General features: G+C 41.1%; 1 protein-coding gene across 1 annotated transcript in view; it reads left to right on the top strand.

Annotated features, from left to right (window-relative positions):
• Positions 1-2265: 2265 nt before the first annotated feature.
• Positions 2266-20922, top strand: part of ntm (neurotrimin) — a gene marked incomplete at both ends in the record, with an annotated part of 89572 nt that continues 70915 nt past the window's right edge. Inside the window, one exon of the mRNA XM_083689259.1 lies at positions 2266-2429. Within this exon, the coding sequence (XP_083545385.1) occupies positions 2266-2429 (164 nt within the window). The remainder of the gene's footprint in view (positions 2430-20922) is intronic.

Below are 20922 nucleotides of genomic sequence, written 5' to 3'. Positions count from 1 at the left end.
AAGGACAGGGAGGAATCCACCTGTTTGACAATTGATACACTCTTAAATATGGTGACCACTTATCGGTTTCAGGGTCATGGATAGCATGAGGATGGAGGAGTCGGGGACAGATTTTCTGACAATTGAGAAAGGGCTAATGTGTGTGTTCTTACTTTGAAAAGATTTTGGAACCACTCCCTCCACTGGCCCCTGTGATAGCTGAATATGTGTCACTGCAAAGTGCACTTAACCTGCATCCTGGATCTCCCCGATCTGGCTTGGATTGAACCTGGCCGGAGAGCTGTGAGAAGAACTCGCAATTTAATTGGGTGGTACATTCCACGAACCCTCCCCCACATGCCCATAGATCAGGGGTGGGCAACCATTTTCACACGAGGGCCACATTAAGCATTTTTGTACACCATTACAGGCCACATGGGCGGAGAAACTCACATTTGAGGGGTGTGTCTCATGAATATCATAGATACGCACATTATCATGTGATATTTTACGTGGAAAATCTCCATGTTCCCTGCACTCAGCGGCTGTCAGTATTTATACTGACTATCAGTATAGTAATACTACTATCAGTATTTTATGGATGATGGTTGACTAAACAGTAGGTTAATCAGCTAATCTCATGTCATGGCCATTTGTTGAACTGACTGGAAAGAATTTAAAAACATATACAGTGTCCTGCGTAAGTAATGGAACAGTGTTTTGTCTATATACTCCAAAAGTTTGGATTTGAAATCAAACAGTTACTATGAGGTTAAAGTATATATTCTCAGCTTTTATTTGGTGATATTAATGTAAATATTGGTTTCACCATTTCGAAAAAGTTTTTATATGCAGGATCTTGCAGGATGAATTATTTAGTAGGCTTATTTTAACTCTCCAGGTAGGAGACATTGCACTGCCATCTTTAAAAGGGTTATGCTGCTTTCATGCTGCTGTATAGGTCTGTAATAACATACAAACAAGAATAGCAGTAAAAACCTGGTGGCTCATGTTAAGCTCTTTAAAACTCAGACTCATTCTCTGCAGTGATCTGGTGTGTTATAAAGGAGTGACTGTGTGTTTATATTGTTCTTTGGCACCTGCTCTCTCTGTTTATGATTAAGGGTAAGGACACAGGCCTGTGATTAGCGAGCATTGTCAACCTCACTAATGACAATGGAGGACTTTCCCCTTTAGTGAGTGAGAGGCACTCAGCCACCACTGAAATGAATTTTCATTACCATTCAGCAAAGTGTCTTTTCTCAGTCCTAATTGCCCATTGCATACATCAACTGCTAATTGCTCACCTAAGTGGTCCTGATTCCTGACTGGCCTGTCTGTCATTGTGGCTGATGGACACATGTGGCTATATGATTTGACTTGATGAATGATTCAGCCCTCAAACCTGCATCTTTGTAAGCTGTGAAAGCTGCCCACTGAGCTATGGTAACTTGTCGATATTGCCATTTTGTCAACATTGTTTTTTTCTACACTGCTTTAGCTGGAAGTGTCTCCATGTTCAGCCTACCGTTGACATTGACATCCCAAAATAATCCTTATACTAGTAGTGCCTATCCGCACATATGTGTACAGCTATTCACCAGTATCCCTGCTGCCATGACAACCTTTTGCATTCCCTCCTTCCTCTTGCCAGAGCTTCTCTGTAAGATGTATTAACAAACTCGGATGTTGCGTATATTTACTTTGGAATGAACATGATAGGCTACGCGTTTTCGGTTTTGAGTCAAAATAAACCAGTGGTATCCCTCCTGCGAAATCACAAATCCCCAGAGCACGCCGGTAGCGCTAAGGGGATGCGGTGCTCACTAAAACTCGGTTCCATGGAGAACAAATAAACTCCGCATCTGTTTGTAACAAGATAATTACGCATATGTGTTCTCCTTTACGCAAACGGTGCCTGCGTTTAAAGTTGTATCACGTTATTTCAACCTGTTTCGGGTTTGCTCGGCGTGCTGTCCAAAACTGCACCAACCGTACATTTTCAGTGGATGTGAAATTGCATGCCCTCTGTCATCAACACAAGCAGCTAGACCCATCGGAAAGGGATCCGTAAATATTTCCATTCTACTCTGCACAAAATAGGCTGCTGATATAAAGTAGGCAGGATACATTCTCTCTTGCTGCACCTGGAAAGAAGATTTGGATTAACTGATGCACTGTATTTACTAACCCGCGCGCGCTCTCCACCGGACCGATAAACGCATTTCCTGTGAAAACCACGGACGTATTGTCTGTCCCGACAGTCAGTGGGATTTTAAAACGAAGATGGGTGTTTGTGGATACTTTGCTGTGTCTTGGAAGTGCCTGGTGGTACTATCTTTCAGGCTACTGTTTCTTCTCCCTGCAGGTTTACCTGTCCACAGTCAAGGGGATTCCCAATCAGTGATGGACAATATTACCGTGAGACAAGGCGAGACCGTCTTTCTCAGGTAAGTGACTTTCTGACTTCGTATGCCAGTTCATAACGTTTTAAAAGTTATAACTGTGCGACAGCAATTTTTCATTATTCTAAAAATTGACTGTGTATTAGAAGATATTGATATTTACTATCTCGGGTGTAATTAAACGACTTATGTGTGGTAATTTCACCGTCATGTGCATATGTGTTATTGAGAGGGATTTCAGGGGATTAGCATAGGCCATAAGGCATTTCATTCAGACGCAGTAATTGTTAACATGGAACTCACATTGAGTATTGTTGTATGTGTGTGTATGTGTGTGGGGGGAGGAGATGATATTGGCTTCAAGGCTTAACATTTGTCAGTTCAATAGCCAAATGTAGACATAGTGTGCAATGTTGTTTTCTGCTGTTTAGTTGCATTTTGTTTTTATACAATATGAATATGCAATTAGTTCAATGACTATTCCATAGTTGTTTCTGACCTGGATTTACTGACCTGCACAGATAGGACAACCTGGCCTACATTTTTCCCACTAACAATGAATGCCATCTGCTTTTTGAGCTCACGGATTTGAGTAGACTAACACACACATGCCCTTTGAACGAGTTGTCTCTTAGGGTTGCACAGGTGAGAAGCAATACCAAGTCACTCAACAAAAACAGCTCATTTAGAATTTTAACTTAAACAATAAATCTTAACTGAATAGGACCGTGATTGCGTATAGATCAGTTGTAACACACTGGTATGATATTAGGTTCAAGGCTTTTATTGATGGCTGGAACAAGAACAGGCTAACTTACAATAGGGCTTGATGAAAGCTTGTTACTGTATGTCTAGCGATGTAGCCCCATGTCCCTTTGTCTCAATACAATTACAATATCCTGCTGGCCTGTTAATACTCTATGTGCCTATTTTCATGTATTGAATGTTGGATGTATGTGCATTTCTTGTTTGTTATGTTCATAGTTTGTCCTGACATGAGTAATGTTTAATGAACTAATACACATTTCTGTGCAGATAGACAATACAAATGTATGTTATCTATTTGGTTCTATTCTGACCCATTGTATTTCACTCAACTGTTACCAACCACTTGTCTCACAAGGGTTTGCATACCACTTCATCAGGTTGTTTTTGTAAAAATAGATTAACTCATCACTTCACTAGACTGACTCACAACCAGTCAGTATAGTTAGCATTCTCTGAAGGACATTCATCAGATCTATTCATGCTCTCACCTTATGAATCATCAGGGATGTGGACAATTCATAGCTAATGCTAGGAAATGGGAATGCAATATCCAAGCGGTATCAGAGCTGGTCCAATAGTGCAGTCACCTGAAAAGAGAGGGTGGACATGTTTCTGACTTAAGAGCAGTGTAGATCTAACCGAGCTGAGGTCGTAAACTCACTCCTCCATGTCAAAAACCCCCACCCAGTGCTGTTGAATTGCTAGTTTTTTGGTGATGCAGCTGGTTTACATCAGGTATTCATGGTGTTGGCAATTCAGAGCTTGCAAGTTCGAGACTTGTGTAGAGCAACTCTGAGTGCAAGGCTACTGTTTGCAACAACTTGACGTCTGTTTCGTTTATCCCGTGACCCGGATACGTAGTTGCGCTCAGCTCAATGGCTTAGGTTGCTGTGGTGTCGTGAGTTTAGAGGAGTGAGTGTAACCGAGTTGAGATTGTAAACTCACTCCTCAAGTTCAAATACCCCCACCCTCACCATTGAATTGATAGCTTTTTGGTGGTGCAGCTGGTTTACATCAGGTATTTGGGAGACAATGGTCACGGTGTTGGCAATTCAGAGGTTGCAGGGTCGAGACTTGTGTGGAGCAGCTCTGAGTGCTAGGCTACTGTTTGCAACAACTTGACATCTGTTTCATAGAGGTTATTGAATAGAGGAAGTAAGGGTACAATTCAATTGAGTTTCCTTCCACCATCCTATTAGTTCAGTCTACGTCATTCCAGTCATGTTTTGGGGCTGTTGGTCTTTAGAAAGAGAAGAAAATTTAATTAATTATGAAACCCATATCAGTAATCATTGGATGCCGTCATTGCTCAATTACCAGGATTACACAGGTAGTCAGCCACTGGGGTATGCATAATTAAATATAATGCAAATGAAAAGATACTGTCATGATTTTACTTATAATTTAATGGAACAAGGTACAGTAGTTTAAACGTTTTCTTCATTACTGGGCAAAGCTTCACATTTTTCTCCAGAAAATGTGCCTCTTCCAAGTACTGCCTTTGTTTTTAACTTGAGCCAGCCTACAAGTTAACTGGCAGTTTTGACTCATCAGGTGCATAATCAAAATATGACAGAAAGATATAATGAAGCACATGGAGCTTCTCACGCAGATGCACTTTAGATTTTGACAACATAACTTAATTGCAGGTTGCCTTGACTGTGGGACCGAATGTCCTGCCATTTTCCTCTTGATGTAGAAGTAGAGGATATGACTTGGCTTGGCTGGGAAGCATTATGATCCACAACAATAACACTTTGACTGAGAAAGGCATTCAAACAAATCTAATCTTGATGTTTTCCAGGTTAAGACAAAACTAATAAAGTTCATGTCGATTATTAAAAAAAAAAGAAAAAATCATCAATGTCCTTTGTGTCAAACAAATAAAACTGCATTTACACCCTAACAATTAGAGAACTGGATTAATGTCTTGTTCCCGGAATAGGTCCCTCAGTTTTAACATAAGTACAGTGTAAGTACTGTAGCTTCTAACCAAGTGTATAGGCCTAATTGAAGAAGTAAGATCTCAAAGAAGTGCTCTAGGTACTTTATCTTAAGTTTGTGAGAAAACTATGATATATAGTGCAGGACTGGATAGGAGACTATCCTTCAGGGTGATCCTAGAATATTTGAATTATCATGCACTGAACTCCTCTCATATTTTGTCATTATTTTGTGATAGTGACACCATATTTGTTCTTTTACACACAATCAAGGATGTGTTTGCTCCTTGCAGCAAGGGAGACAAAGGTCTTTTTTCTTCCAGTGGGAAATGAGAAAGGGTTTGTTTGTGAATGGGCTACTGTAGATCTGATTGCAGTTTGTGACGAGAATAGTGGAGATATTGTTGTCAGTGGGTTTACTAAATTGTATGTTTACTTTAGCAGGCGACAAACCCCTGGAATGTTCAAACACTTTATACTGTATATTATGCTCTCATTTGAATGAGAAACTACTATGAGGTTTTGTTTCCAGTTTTAGAACTTATTTTAATACATGTAGAAGCTTATTTGCCTAAATCCTTAAAGGACAATTTCCTGGACACAGATTAAGCCCTGGACTAAACACATTTCCATTGAATATTATTTTTAGCCTAGGAGTATAGGCATGATTTCTTCTTCAGCACTCAAGTTGCAGAGTTCATAGTATCAGTATTTTGACCTGTTAGTCTACCACTCACTTTGAGTTTTTAGTTTGTTGGCAAGACAGGTGGCTGAGAATCTCTTCATTAATTTTATGGGCAGTTTTATTAATATGCGGTGCCCTGCGTAAATAAGGGGACAGTGAAACGTTTGTTTTTTTCTTCTTTTGGCTCTATACTTCAAAAGTTTGGATTTTAAGTACAAAAATGAGGTTAAAGTATAGATTGCCATTTAAGGGTATTTTTGTACATGTTGTTTTCACAATTCAGAAATTACAACACTTTTTATACATAGTCCCCCTATATCAGGGCACCAAAAGTAATGGGGCAGATTAATCTAATGTCCAAATTAAGCACTCATGTTTAGTATTTGGTCGACAATCCTTTGCATAACAGCCTGAAGTCTGCAACCCATTGAGGTGAGGTGGTATGCTGTAAATCTTGGTCAGGTGCTTTTTTCTGTGGTACATTTTTGTCTTATCTGTCCACACAACCTTTTTCCAGACCTTTGCAGGCTTTTTAAGGTACTTTTTTAGCAAACTGTTACCTGACCATCCTTTTTGATAACTAGTGGGTTGCACCTTGCAGTGAAGCCTCTGTAGTTCGGCTGACATGTTTTGTCATTTCTAAATGATGAAACCAATATTTACACAAATACCATCAAATAACACTTTAACCTCATAGTAACTGTGATTTTAAATACAAACCTCTGGAGCTAAAAGTAGTAATGCTTCACTGCCTCATTACTTACCGAGCGCACTATTTTTTGCCTCTGTCACAGTACAATATAGTAATCTGTGTGAGTCAGCAAGAAGGTAGATAAACACATTTTCATTGCTCTCCTGACACCCTCCTCTCATTTGGTAGAATCCTCCACTCTCCCTCAAACTCTCTTTTCTCAGTGATAGTGCTTGTTGGCACCTAATGTATTGGCTCTCCTTATCACCAAACTCAAAGTGACTGGACTGAATCAAATCCACACAATTGTCCTGAGGCCCTGTTCAAGTTCACTTAAAACAAGACAAGCTACCTGCCAATCAAGTTTGTGTTTTTTCTACCGTCATTTTGTATGTCGCACCGAACCAGCGTTCGAATGACACTGGGTAGATATGGACCCTACGAAGTCTATGTTGTAGCCGGTTGTTTGCACATGTGTGATACCAAATGAATGATGAGACATTTTGTGTTCATTTCACAATGCACTGAGGTTGTGATTAAACCAGGGTGGACTGAGGGTCTTCCTAGCTCCTTATCTACATGGACAGGCAAGTCTGGTCTCATAACTATGTGGTCTCATAACTATGTGACTTCTCGATGTGGTGTTATCATCCCTGTATCGCTGACCAGCTACAGTTTGGCCAGAATATTGAGGTTGCTACAATATAAGCTGCTTGAGACAGCTAAACAATAACTTCTGGATGCTATGTTCCAAACATCTTGGTACAGGCTATTTCTGCTTAATCACTTGTGCAGTTTCTGCAATATGCCACATTTTTTATGGAAACTGTTAGGGCGATGACCTGTAGGTTCCTCCATGATGCTTTTGATAGTGTTAGTGTTAGGGTCCCTGTGTGTTACAAGTGTTGATTTGCTTGTCAGCATCCCACTGTGTTGTATCTGCTGCCCAGAGAAGACAGTCCGGTAAGGCTTCTACCCTGGTATCAATGTTGATATTGAAGGACGCATGAGGTGTGGATCATAGTGCATCATAATTAGGCCTGTCAGTTGATGAAAAAAAAATGTCATCAACTGACCCAGTTTCCCTTGCATGAAAATTAAGCAGTGATTAGGGCTGCCCGAGGAGACCTCAATTTTAAAAAATCTGGAAAAAAAATAGAAATATCAAAATTCATATCAATTGTTAGGCATTGTTGCCCATATGCATGTTTCCATGGCTTTTTTTTTAAAGAAAATGTTTACAAATATAGGCAGAAAACTCTCAAAGAGTTCCAGACTTTTGAGCCACAAAAATATTATTTTGGAAGCCTATGAAAAGTGTACGCAAAATGTACACAACATTAGCATTTCAAGGATCTTTTTCTTAGAACGTTTTATCAGGACATCTTATAAGCATTTTGCATAGATTGAATTTGAGAAACTCACACTTTCTTTTGACCATGTACAGTACTCTTTCGGAGGAGCAGAATTTCTGTGTTTACAGCCATTTTTCTGACAGAACTTACGCTGATGTAATTACAAAAATCGGCCACCAGAAGATGCTTTATTGGGATTTCTTGTTCAAGACAGTAGTTTCCTTTTGCCAGAAACCCAGAAGTGGTCCTTTAACAATGGGTGGGAGAGTAATAGGGTACTTTACAAGTTAACAATAAAAATATGGCCTCCAAATCAATGGCGTGAATTGCCATAGATGAAGACAAATGGATGCTAATTGTCACTAAGTTTAGCTTGAACTTGTTGTGTTTGGTCTGATATATACAAATCAGATAAATGTTTTCCCAAAATGAGTTGTCAACTAAAGCATTAATTGATTAATCGGTTCAATTTATCTAATATACTTTACAGCCCTAATCATAATGCATCATAAGTATATAGAGAGCCCATAGAGAGTGTAACTGGATGTGTTAAAATCATTAAACGAATGCCATGATCACATGGTTACATTGGATTTGGTGTATGTTGATACTTTTAAGTGTTAATATCCATTTAATATCTTTTGATGTTGCAGATATGTGTGTAAAGACATCAAAGCTGCATAGTAATTAGAGCTAGAGATATCTGTTGGTACACAACTGTAGAACATGAAGACTGCTCTTGTCAATCCATGTTAGTGGCAGAGTAGTTTGAGCTTCCTTCAAAGGGATATTCAATGTATTCCCCAAATAACCCCTAGGCAAAGATTGAGAAGGTGATAATTTGATTTCACAGAGGGATGTTAACCATTCTCTTTGTAATTCTCTTTTCCCTCACCTTGCGTCATCTAGTGTTGTGTCGATCCACACAATTTCATGCATTGTCTTCAACACTACCAGGCAAGAGAGGTTTGGATGCGATCGAAAGGAAAGACTCAAGAAAGGGAAGTCAGAGATATTGAGGCCTCTACTTTTCATGTACATCTGAAAGGACAGGATATAAACAAGATTGTAGTGGTTCAACCTTGCCCCCAGATGATGGGTTTGGAGAAATATTTGCCATCTTGCTTAAACTGTACCTATCCAATAATTTCGGGTTCACACAAGTTTCTAGGATGTAGGGGGAGGGGTTGTTTCGAAACAGGGCCAGAGTGTAGCTACAGTATGTGGAATGTTTACTAGAATGGCTACTCAAGTCAACAACAAGGTTTTTAGCCATTATGCAAATTAATACTGAATTCAATTAATGTTGCATCTCTCCTATTCTGCTTATCATTAAAAGGAGAACCTGTTCTTTCTTGTAAAATCTTATCAATGATGAAGCAAGGAGAGGGAGTGTCGGTTTGCCCTGAGGTGTGTCTTTGAGACAGTTGTTCGTCAGCTATTTCTGTCCCCCATTGTCAGGGGTTAATGGCATTGTGCCTCCATTTAACATTGGTCTGGCTAGGAACCAAAATCTCTATCAAATCCAAGGCTAGAATTTGCCACGACTCCTGAGCTGGGGGGTGCCTGGCAGTTAAGGTATTAACCCACAGCAGCCAAAAATCACTAGTTGGCAACCCCTATTTATCCCCTCAGAGAAAACTCTAATCACAAAAACCCAATCATCATCTCCAAAAAGATTCCCTCCGTGGGGTTGGAATTTGTGTTGTTACATTTTTGTTTGTTTGTGTAATTTCCAGTTCCTGTTAACAAAATATGATCACTGTCAGAATTGGCTATATACTTCGCTACACCTTTTCAGGCGCTTATTCCATTGCCACAGGGCCCATTTGGCCCAAGCTCTAATGAAATGGGCCAGTTTTGCTGACAGCAGTTTCACCACCCATATGAATAAATGGCATCATTTTTTTCAGATTTGCGTCGTCTACCTTCCCTTATAAGCCAGAGAAGGGCTGACTCAAGCTATCAAAACACGTGGGTAAACATACCAAATCATATAAACCCCCTGTAAATTACCAATCTTAACAGCCAAAAGAGCAAGACACATTTCGCTGGCATTGTACTTCATTGCATTGTCTTGAGCATATGCACTGGGAAACAGCTTGGCCTACATTCATGTGCTTGCTTTTTTGTTGATGAAAATAATCTCATCTTCAGTGGATTACAGGAGTGGGGATTCACTAAACTGAGGAACAGGGAGCAGCGCACTCAATGATTTCTTGATGATTTACATTTTTTCTTTCCTTCTTTGAAGTCAATTTTATGGCCTCCTGTACACAATTGAAGAATGTAATTGAGTGTGGGAGATGGAAAAGTCCCTTTGTGCAAATTCATGTTTGGCTACCCAGGAAATGTTAGTTAGAGGATTGTACAATACAATATGTATGTTGGTGCCATACAGTAAGAATGCAACAGCTAGGCAACCTTTGAGTGCAGGAAACATATTGATCACTTGTGTACAGGCCTACTGTAATTAGTAACCATTTGTTACCAGTTCCGCAAAGCTGATCACACCAGTTAAAGCAGTCTTTAAAGTCTGCACTTATTTTCAGTGGCTTAGACTTTTGCATACATAACTGTATATACTGCATGTTTCAAGTTTTGTCGCTAGGCCGAGATCTTCAGCCATCTTCAACCACCACTTTGGCCACTTGAGTCTCCTCAGGCTAAATAAATGGAGAGATCAAAAACCTGCTCCCTGCTAGAGAAACTTCTCATACTGTCAGCATTTCTTCAGGCAGGGCCTGGGCTGCCGCATTATTGCAGTAAACAGCGCCAGACAGGACTGGCCCAGGTGCATAGTTCAGAGAGCGTATGCAGAGCTGTGGTGTAGCCTACTTAGCCACGGCTGGAGCCCTGCCCGGGTATTAGCTAGTGGAGGAGAGGGAGGGGGGGCACTGAGTCTAGATAATGTGCTTAAGAGGTTTTCAGCAACTCCACCTTCCCTTCAGTGCGAGGATATCAATGTTGAAAGACAAACAGTGTGTACACACACACACATATATATATTTACCTGTATATTGTAGTAAATATATGTAGAAAATACTGGATATTTACCAACAAAGAGATTCGCATTGGATATAGACAGACAGAGATAATACAGCTTGCATAAACTAACATGTAAAATCAAGCTCATACACCACACAGCATGTGTATGCACACACACGCACACACACACAGATTGACAAATCCCCGCCTGCAATTGAAGCCCCTCCTCGAATCCATGGTGCTGGCAAAATTCACTGGATGCAACCTCCTCCCAGCCCCACTTATCGATGGATTTGGCGTTAGACTCTTCATTTTGTACTGACATTTCAGTACTTACAGGCAGGGCCCTCTCCTGGGCCACATCTGTCTGGGGCCAGCAGACATCCTTATGCTCCAGCTACCACCTATTCATGAGGAGATGAGGGTATACGATCACACCGTCAGTGGATGCAAGGCGGCCAACAGGCTCCTTCAGCTCCACCAAGGCCTACGGAGTGTGGCGGACTTTGCGGTCGAGTTTCGCACCCTCGTGGTTGACAGCGGGTGGAAACTCGAGGCCCTTGTCACCGCTTTTCACCATCAAGGATTACCTGGCTTCACAAGAGACTGTAAATGGCTTTGACTCTTTTGTGGAATTGTCTATTCGTGTGGCTAATCGTATCTGGGAGAGGCTGCGAGAGAGTCGGCCTACAACTTCCTCACCTCCCGAGCCCTAAATAGCTCTCGCTACGTCATCACACGAGTACTGACGAGTCTAATGCCTTTTGAATTTGGCTGACGCCCCTGCGGTTTTTCAAGCTCTCATCAACAAGGCCCTCAGAGACATACTCAATCGATTTGTCTTTGTCTACCTGGACGATATCCTCATCTTCTCCAAGACACTCCATGAACACTTGCAACATGTTAGACAAGCCCTGAAACACCTCCTGGATAACCACCTATTTTGTTTATGGATCATAGTACACATATGTGAGTTGTTCTCTTTTTATTTGCAATAATATCAGCAGTAATCTATCTCCATATTGTTGTCCATAGTGCTATTCGAAGCAGTGATCTGCAGGTTGCAAGGCAAGTTGTTACTAACTAGAGTGCCTGGTGATGTAAGCTATTTATGCCCATGTGTGCTGAGCCCAATTTCATATCTGGGCCAAAACTTGGCTTGAATGTGTTAAAGACAGAAATGTGCATCTATATTTCAATATATTTCCACTGCATTGCCCCATATTGCAAATATACTGCAATACTATACTACTGATGTATACGTTATGATGAAATGTTTGCAGCATGTTTGCCAACAGAAGTAAAATGTTGATTAACAATACACAGGTTTACATTTTTCGGTTGAGGGTTGCATGAAGAAAAAAAGATCTCGCCCTTTCTATCCTGTACCCATCTGTCTGTCTCCCTCTACAATTCCTGCTGTATAAGAAGTATTGTTTCTAAAAAGATCCATAGCCATTGATTGTATTAAATAAACAGCAATTTAGTTGTATTCTCTCTAATGACCTGCACATGAATTATGAACCTTTGAGGCATTCTGGAGAAGGAGCATTGCTGATGACATTCAGTACATAATGACATTTCAGGCAGTGTGCTCTTGCCAATTTTATCAGATGCATGAAACAAATTATAACCCATTTTGAACTATGTTACTACTGTGACATATGCAATTTCTCAGATGTATAATTTGTATTGTGAGCAGGATGCAAAGCAGAAATTTGAAATGTCCTGTGCCTTAGTATTGGTATATTCCATGGGATGCAGCAGGCATGTGCCAGATCTATTTGACTGTTCCTTGTCCCATAATGCAGTATGGTCCGCCACTGTGGCATGCTGGGCTGATTGCAAAGTGTGTCCCCTCAGCCTTGAAAAGGGGCAATCCACATTTTGACAGCCTGTCAATGTCAATGGTGAGAGAAGGAGAGTGTGTGTGTGTGCGTGCATGCGCGCGTGTGTATGGATGATTGCTCACTCATTCTATGATCTTAGACATGTCAGAACAGCCACAACCTTTCTTTTACCCCAGTGTGCTTTTTCTGCTCAAAGATGAATCTCAAAGTAATTTCACCAAGAAGAGTAGTCTCACTAAGTCAGACTCTCCATTTAAATGGAGAGTCTGAAGTCAAAGCCATTACTTTGTGGGAGGCGGTTGCATTTGGTGAAACTTACCAGTGCCACAGATTCTATCGACGAATAGAGAGGAGTTGAGGAGGTGCTTAATAGAGATGAGATTCTGGGTTCCAAAAATTTCAAGAAAAGGAGACTAGGACTTTGTATTGCCTCTTGTATTCACAGTGTCACAGTGCTTGAAGCTTTTCATTGGTAATCTGTAGTTTTTTGTATTATTATGAAGCTGTGATGTTACGATGTGTTGGCCAATGTTCAGGCTTCAAGATGTCTACATCCTCAGTGTCATTAGCAGTGATAACATTATTTACATTATTTACAACAATCTATTAAAGCCATATATTTCATGTCCCTGAATTTTGTTTGTATTGAGCTCGGGATCTCAGATTGCTGATGCACAGCAGGACATTGTTATACTGTACCTTGGACTTGCACTGTAAGTTTGAGGTATACTGTATGGGTCATTCACAGAGCATTGAACTACCCCTCCACCAAGATTGGTTAAACTGACCCATATTAACTCCCTGAGTAAATTGGCCCTTCGGATTTGAGCTTTGCAGTATCTTTCTGTAATCAAGTGTATTTTAAGTCCCCTGTCATGGAGTCGACATCAGAAGAATCAATCTGGGAATTTCCACATCACAGAGGCCCTTGAGGCAAAAAATGCATCTGATGATTAAGATGAAGACCAAGTTTCTCTAGCCAGGTTCTTCTAATCAGCGAGGTCTCCAGGAGTGATGCCTCCTGTGCTCTCCCATGTTACCTTCTGATAAAAGCTACCTTTGTTCACTTATCAATGAGAAGAGAGGGGAGCTGCAAAACTAGATCTGCAGACTCTGCATGGTTTTAATGGGTAGAATATTAGGTAGTGTAGTCGCTCCCTCTTCGTAACGATATCTTATTTGTGTTGATGGCAGGATGACATGAACAGTTCTTGGGATAGAGTTAGAAATGGTACAGTGCATTGTCATGGTTGGAAGACTGACTTTCTTCACTTACTTTTTCTTTTCTTTTCTTTTCTGGCCATTATAGCGAAATATCTGATTTGTACTGTTATGAATCACACATTCAAAAGCACAACAGGTCAACTCCAAAGAATACTTTTAATGATCCCTCAATGCAGGTTGGAGAACAGTTAAAGCTTCGCTATTTTTCCACCTAGGAGTGCTTGTGAAACAAGAACATAAGCAGTCCTCAAATTTGGATCTCATTGGTGAAAAATGCTACTTTCACCACGCCCATGAGCAAAGCTTAGGCATTTATGTCCAAAAAGGCAGGCCTTGGACTGGACTGTAAGACTACTTTATGATTAAACTATTTTGTCTTACCCTGTCAACTTGTTCACTTCCATAATGATGCTGGTAGAACATATTTGTCAGTTGGACACCACTAACTTCCACCCAGGGTTTTAGGACCTTTTATTAATGAATTTAATATGGTGCTTCAGTAGCTAGTGTAGTTATTGGGTTTGAATGTTATACTGTAATATATCTTAATAATGATCTCATATGCTGCCATCCAGACATGCTCTTTTTTTTTATTATTAAACTGGCACATACTGAGAAGGCAAGCCAAACCCATAAGAACAGTTACAGGAACTAAGTATGAGTTATGAAATTGTCTTTGCACCATTCCTTGTCCAAAACTAACAACTGAACTCCTCAACTCCTAATTTTCAGTTTATTAAGTATTGAGCTCAGTTTTCTTTTTACTGAAGCCTTGGGGAGTGTTATGGGCCAGAAAAACCATGGTTGGAGAACCGCACAGTTCAGCCAGCTCGGGCCAGCACCAGGGGACCCTCTCGGAGAGTGCTTGTGTATTCTGCTGCGGTAGGCCAGGAGTGAGTACTTCCCTCTGTTGTTCTCTAACTAGTCTTGAGCCAGCTTCCCCCCTCTGCATGTTTCATGATCTAAATGTTGGCTGACCAGTAACAGAACGTTCCTGGGTATAATTTGGGATCCACCAGAGGGTTGGCTCACACCTCTTGTCCTTACTGCCTTGGCTGCATTTAAATATATATGAGGCGTCTGCCTTTGTGGGGGACTTATTTGTCTTTTTTTAGTTTAAGACTTTTTCAGAGATTGCTAGTTTGTGTTGGGTCTATTCATGAATTGGAAAATGTAATTCTGGCAGGCAATTCCTGCATGTTAAAGGTGGTATTCCAGTTGGAAATTAATTATTTCTAGATAGGAACAATACTTTTTTGTAGGCGCCAGCGTGAATATAGTACAGTATCCCCATGAGGGGCCAGCCTCGTCTCGCCTTGAAGGTTAAGTGTAAGCTTCACGGCGAGTGTCCAGTCTTCTGTTCCACATGGCTAGCTCCATCATTATGGGTTGTGCTCTTTTGACGTTTCCATTATTTCCTATCTTGTAACAGGGCCTTGCTCAGGAAGATAAGGTAGATAAGACATGTCACTCTGGGAATTTGTAATTGTTACAAATACATGCATGCACAATGGAAATCTCATTTGTGGTTTTAAGGGCACAAGCAGTTAGAGCACTGTGCAGTAAGTTATCACTCTCACTTCAAAATATCATGCATTAGATACATGTGGGCTCATTGATTATGTAGATTCACAGCAGAAATCACACCACAGAGGAATGTAATTTGAAGCCTTCGAGTGTGTTGCTTTTTTACACTTCCCTGAATATCACTCTGGACCTACTCCTATAAGCACTTGGACTGGATAGAAAGTGCAGGTCCAGTCAGCGTCCTTTCAGAAACTATGGGAGGCTTGGCCAAGCTTGTCAGGCTTGTCGGTGATCCAGTGGTTGGCTTATTTATTTTGTATGTGTGCATGTTTTCTCCAGCCCAGCACAAACACACATACTAACTCATCAACTAATCATGAACCTCAGTCAAGACCGTGATAGGTGTGTTAGTGCTGGAACAAAAACATCTTCACACACGCCCTCCAGGAATTTGATCTCCGTTTTAAGGCCATTGGATGCTTGATGCCTGATTCAACATGATTGCCACAAACAGTTCTCTTCAACTGAAACATTGAAATTAATGTTATTCTTTCTCCACTTATTATTGTACAGATTCTGCGTCCTTGGGTGAATATTCAATCATTCATGTTTGCAATACCTACTTGCATCATGGGGATTATTGGCTGCCATTACATGACCTCCATAATGTAATGGCTTGCGCGTGGAATAAACAACCCTGGGGGCTTAAAGGTGCAATCTGTAATTCTAACAACAACAGTGGGCTCCCCGACACTTTTGTGGTAAACAGCTGAGGGATGGGGCTGGAGAAATGTAACCACTCTCAATTTCATAGAGAGAGCTATGGATGCAATGACTGACCATCCATGAGATCTTGTATTTTGTGTTCTGATGGGGAATGGCAGTTGATCTAAGATCATGAGGCATTTACAAGTGATATTCTTCAAGAATCTGTGGCTATATAACATTAATTTAAAAGTCAAAAAATTGCCACTTTAAAATCCTTTGTGGTTTGCCAACAGTTATCATGAAAAAACAACTCTGTTAAGTAGCCATTGTAAACCTTTAAAGGCTTATAGAGACATAGCATGGTAATCTTAATTATAGAGAGAAATTGTGTGTGTGTGTGTGTGTGTGTGTGTGTACTCAAAAGCTGTCTTCGGTATCTGTGTTGCAAATGACTGACAGGATTTCAATGGTCTACAGTGCTTCAAGGATGACCTACATACCCTAAGCCAATTAGTGCTTACTGCATGAGCTCTTTCCAGCTATCAATGAGTGTAGAAAAAAGATCCCTCACCCGGTTGACAAGTCACTAGTGAACTCTTAAAGGAATAAGAGCCTCTCTTTTAGAATTCTAAAGCATACAGCTTTTTATTTTCTTTAACTTCTCCTTACACCTATGGAACTAAATAAAAGATGGAGTTCAAACTAGAGTTACTAAAACCAAGTGATGCTTACACATGGAGTGCAAACTAGACATAAAGGTGCATTCTACTTAACCAATGTTTTCCTAGAAGGATGCTGCTGCTGATAGATTGATATTGAAATTGAAGGATTGCTGTGTTTACGTTTGTTAAGATCCATGAAGTGTTCCAAATACGCCTTTCAACCTCAGCTGAGAACACAGACATGTCCAGTGCAGATTGCATAAGCAGGTGAATAATGAGGTGAAATATGGTATAACATTTACTGTTGTCCAAGGGACCAGGGAAAACATATTTGTTGTTGAATTGGTCTCTTGGTCTCATGTGGATATTATAATTTGACCATAGAGAAGGAGTAGGGGATAAGAGTTTAATTGACCAGTTTACGAGGTGGAAAAACATCTAGCCCAACCACAACTGATTTTGACCAATGAAATCAAATGAAAAATTGAATTCTGGCATTGACTCCAGACAGCCATTGTTTGTTGAAACAGATGTTGGCTAAATTTGATGAATCCCGATTGCAACTGTGTCAACGTTAGCCCACCTCTCCTTCAAATTAACTAAACATCTAATATGCTATTGGAACATCACTGGAGAAACATGTGTAAAGCACTGTAACACTGTCATGATAATGCCGATAATTTTCACTACTGTCAAACTTAATCCCACCGTAATAAAATTAACAAGTGTTCATTATTTTGCTGTCTCCATCATCACAGAAATGGAGACAGTGTGAAAAACTGCGCAGGTTGGAAGATTTATTTTCAGTGCAGTCTGTTACAGTGCACCTGCCAAGCTACTGCCCTTCTGCCTGAATTAGCTTTTCCAAAATGTTCTGGGCGTTTCTGGGTGTAACCTGTGACTTGTGTGTGTGTGTGGCTCATTGGCTACCTACTGTACTGCCTGGCAGTCAAAAGACGCCACAATCCTGCATAGGGTGTCTTTAATGGTTCCCTTGATGATAGCCTATAATATCTAAAAAAAAGGCACTCCAAGTAAAGTAGCCTCACCTTTCATAAGCAATTATTATGAACAGTAATGAATAGCTAGCTACTCATTATAGCCTCATTTGGCATTGATTTTAGCTAGCTAGTGTGGCCCCACACAGCATGTACCTAACTTGTCCCTCTAGGTAACTTTGTACTATCAGTGTTTAAACGACGAGCTGTTTGAAGCTTGCGATGAAGCATTTACATTTACATTTATGGCATTTAGCAGACGCCTTTATCCAAAGCAACTTACAACAAATACATTTGTTTAAATAAGTGAATCATCTATCCATCAGTCATCAAGATAAAGTAAGATAAAGTAATCAATGCTCAGACCAGGGGCCATTGGCAGTCACAATGCTAGAAGAAGATTATTATTTTTTTAAACATGAGAAAAACTTGCACGGGGGGTTAGTGTGGGTGAAGAGGTCTCTAGAGTTAATACAGGGGGGTAGTGGGGGTGAAGAGGTCTTTAGGAGGGACTGCCAGGACAGTGAAAAGCCGTGACCGAGTAGTGCGGCTGCTGCATCCACGTAGAGGCGGCGGTGCCAGGTGGACAGCCGAGGTGGAAGAGTGGAGTGATCGTGCAGGGGTTTGGGGGCTGACCATTTCTTGCAAGTAGGGAGGGGCTGTTCCCTTTGCCGCCCGGTAGGCGAGCATCAGGGAGCCAGTGGAGGGTGCGGAGGAGGGGAGTGACGTGAGGAGGAGGGGAGTGACGTGAGAATTTGTGGAGATTGAACACCAGACAGGCGGCAGCGTTCTGGATGAGCTGCAGAGGCCTGATGGTGAAGGCGGGGAGTCCGGCCAAGAGTGCGTTGCAGTAGTCAAGGCGAGAGATCACAAGTGTTTGCACCAAAAGTTGTACTGCTTCTCTGGTGAGGAATGGACGTATCCTTCTGATGTTGTAGAGGAAGAATCTACAGGAGCGTGCTGTCACTGTGATGTTCGCCACACAGGATAAGTGGTTGTCAAGGATCACCCCAAGGTTCTTGGCTGTATGGGAGGAGGTCACAGTATAATTCTCTACTGTGATGGAGAAGTCTTGGAGAGGGCAGGCATTCCCTGGGAGGAATAGCAGCTCAGTCTTGTCAAGGTTGAGCTTGAGGTGGTGGGCTGACATCCAAGCAGAAATGTCTGCAAGACACGCCGAGACACGTGTTGCCACCTGTGAGTCAGAAGGGGGGAAAGAGAGAAAGAGTTGAGTGTCATCTGTGTAGCTGTGGTAGGAGAAATCATGTGAGGAAATTACCGAGCCAAGAGATTTGGTATAGAGGCAGAACAGTAAGGAGAAAGGGGGAGGCGATAGGATCGAGGGGGCAGGTGGGTGCCCGCTTGGATGTGAACAGTTTTAGAACGTCATCAGGGGAGAGGGGGGAAAAATCTGATAAACCAGAGACCGGGTGTAGCACAGTGGGTTTGGGAGGAAAGGTAGCAGTGTTGGAAGCCACACTGGTGTGGAGCTAGCTAGGTAGCTCTACATTAGCCAGTCATGACAGTATCAGAACAAGCATGTAGCTAGCTAGCTTGTGTAGATAGTTATTAGCATCACCTTTGAAGTAAGTTGCCAGCGCTATGTGATTTACATCTTTCTTCTTTTTTTCGAAGGCAGCAGCTAGAATTAATCAACAAATGCAGGGTCTCGGTTTCAATCATGTCTGATGAGGGTAGTCATGCTGGTTAATGTAGGATAGATGTATAGAGTACATTAATTAAGAGTAATTACAACCATAACTATACAAATCTGGTGTAAAACCTAGCAAATACAATTTCCCAACTGTGCAACCATTGTGAATAAAGTTGCATGATTTCACATCAGGGTTAGTTTTTGAAGCATTTATAAGTGCATTTATAAAGCATTAATAACTGGCTCCTGATTGCAAGCTCCCTATTTGACAAGCACCAAGTGAATATCGAACAATCTTAACTAATGAGCTATAGCTGTTTGTAAATGGTTTATAATTGAATAATAAACTGGTTATAAATTATTTATGAACTCATAAGCCATTTATAAACCCTTTACAAAGGGTATCTTTGTTACCAGAAGTCCTAATCTTTTCCCCTCCTTAATTGGAAGAGCAGAAGGTATTACTTATTACAAAAAATTATAATCCAAGAGCCAGACATACAGCTGCGTCCCAGACGACCTCTCTGTCTAACAATTGTATTGTGGTTAATATTACCATCTTGCTGCTACAGAGATCTAAATCCCGTCCTGTTATGTCCCTTTCATCCGACTTGTTTCTCAGCGGTGCAGCCTGACATTGCAGGAGAAAATAAGAAACACTCTGCTGGCATTGGCCACTATTACAGTAATTTTACTGTCTGCGAATAAACGGCTGTCTGTATTGTGTGTGCCATATGGCACGCCAGAGAAGCATTTCTTTAATTTTCTTCAATGGCGCCCATCAGCGTCAGTGGCAGGCAGGCTCTGCCATTGTCCTCCACGGGAAGCACTGAGTGCCAATTTAGCTGGGGGGTCATGTGTGTGGGCATCAGATCAATGCCCAAACCCAGTATTCCAGTTAGGAAATACAATGGTGAATGACAAATACATGAAATGATCACCTTCTTGAATTCATGTGACACTGGTTAATATTTTCTCACAAACTAATGAGGCTTTGCAAAAATGATGAGGTGCCTTCACATTCACAAACAAAATGAGAAGAGGGTCTTGAGAGACGTCACCATTTTATTTTCACTTTAACAAGAGTGGAGTGCTTACATGGGTGAAGGGCGGTTAATCACATTATTAATTTGGTGCTTTTCTAGGGAGACCAATTAGTTGAAATGGAAGACTACATGCACAGTTGCCTCGATTACAGTGTCTTGCATTAGTTTATCTGTTTTTAGTTTAAATCACTGAAAACAGCTCAGAGAGAAAGGAAGTTATTAGGGTTAATAGGTGTTTGCTTGTAGAAAGAACCCTTCTATAAACGTGTACTTGTCAGTGGCAGGCAGGCTGTACGGATACAAGAATGTACCCCTTTTACATCACGCACGTCTCCAAACCAGTGCTGAGGATGGTATGCACCACGGAGGATGCAGTCTCATCAAGGCTGTAAAAACCTTGAAAGGTATGAGAAGAAGCCCAGCTGGCAGCAGCATAATA

The sequence above is a fragment of the Argentina silus genome (assembly GCF_951799395.1).
Source record: "Argentina silus genome assembly, chromosome: 2".
Taxonomy (NCBI): domain Eukaryota; kingdom Metazoa; phylum Chordata; class Actinopteri; order Argentiniformes; family Argentinidae; genus Argentina; species Argentina silus.
This window is presented reverse-complemented; position numbering and strand designations above follow the sequence as displayed.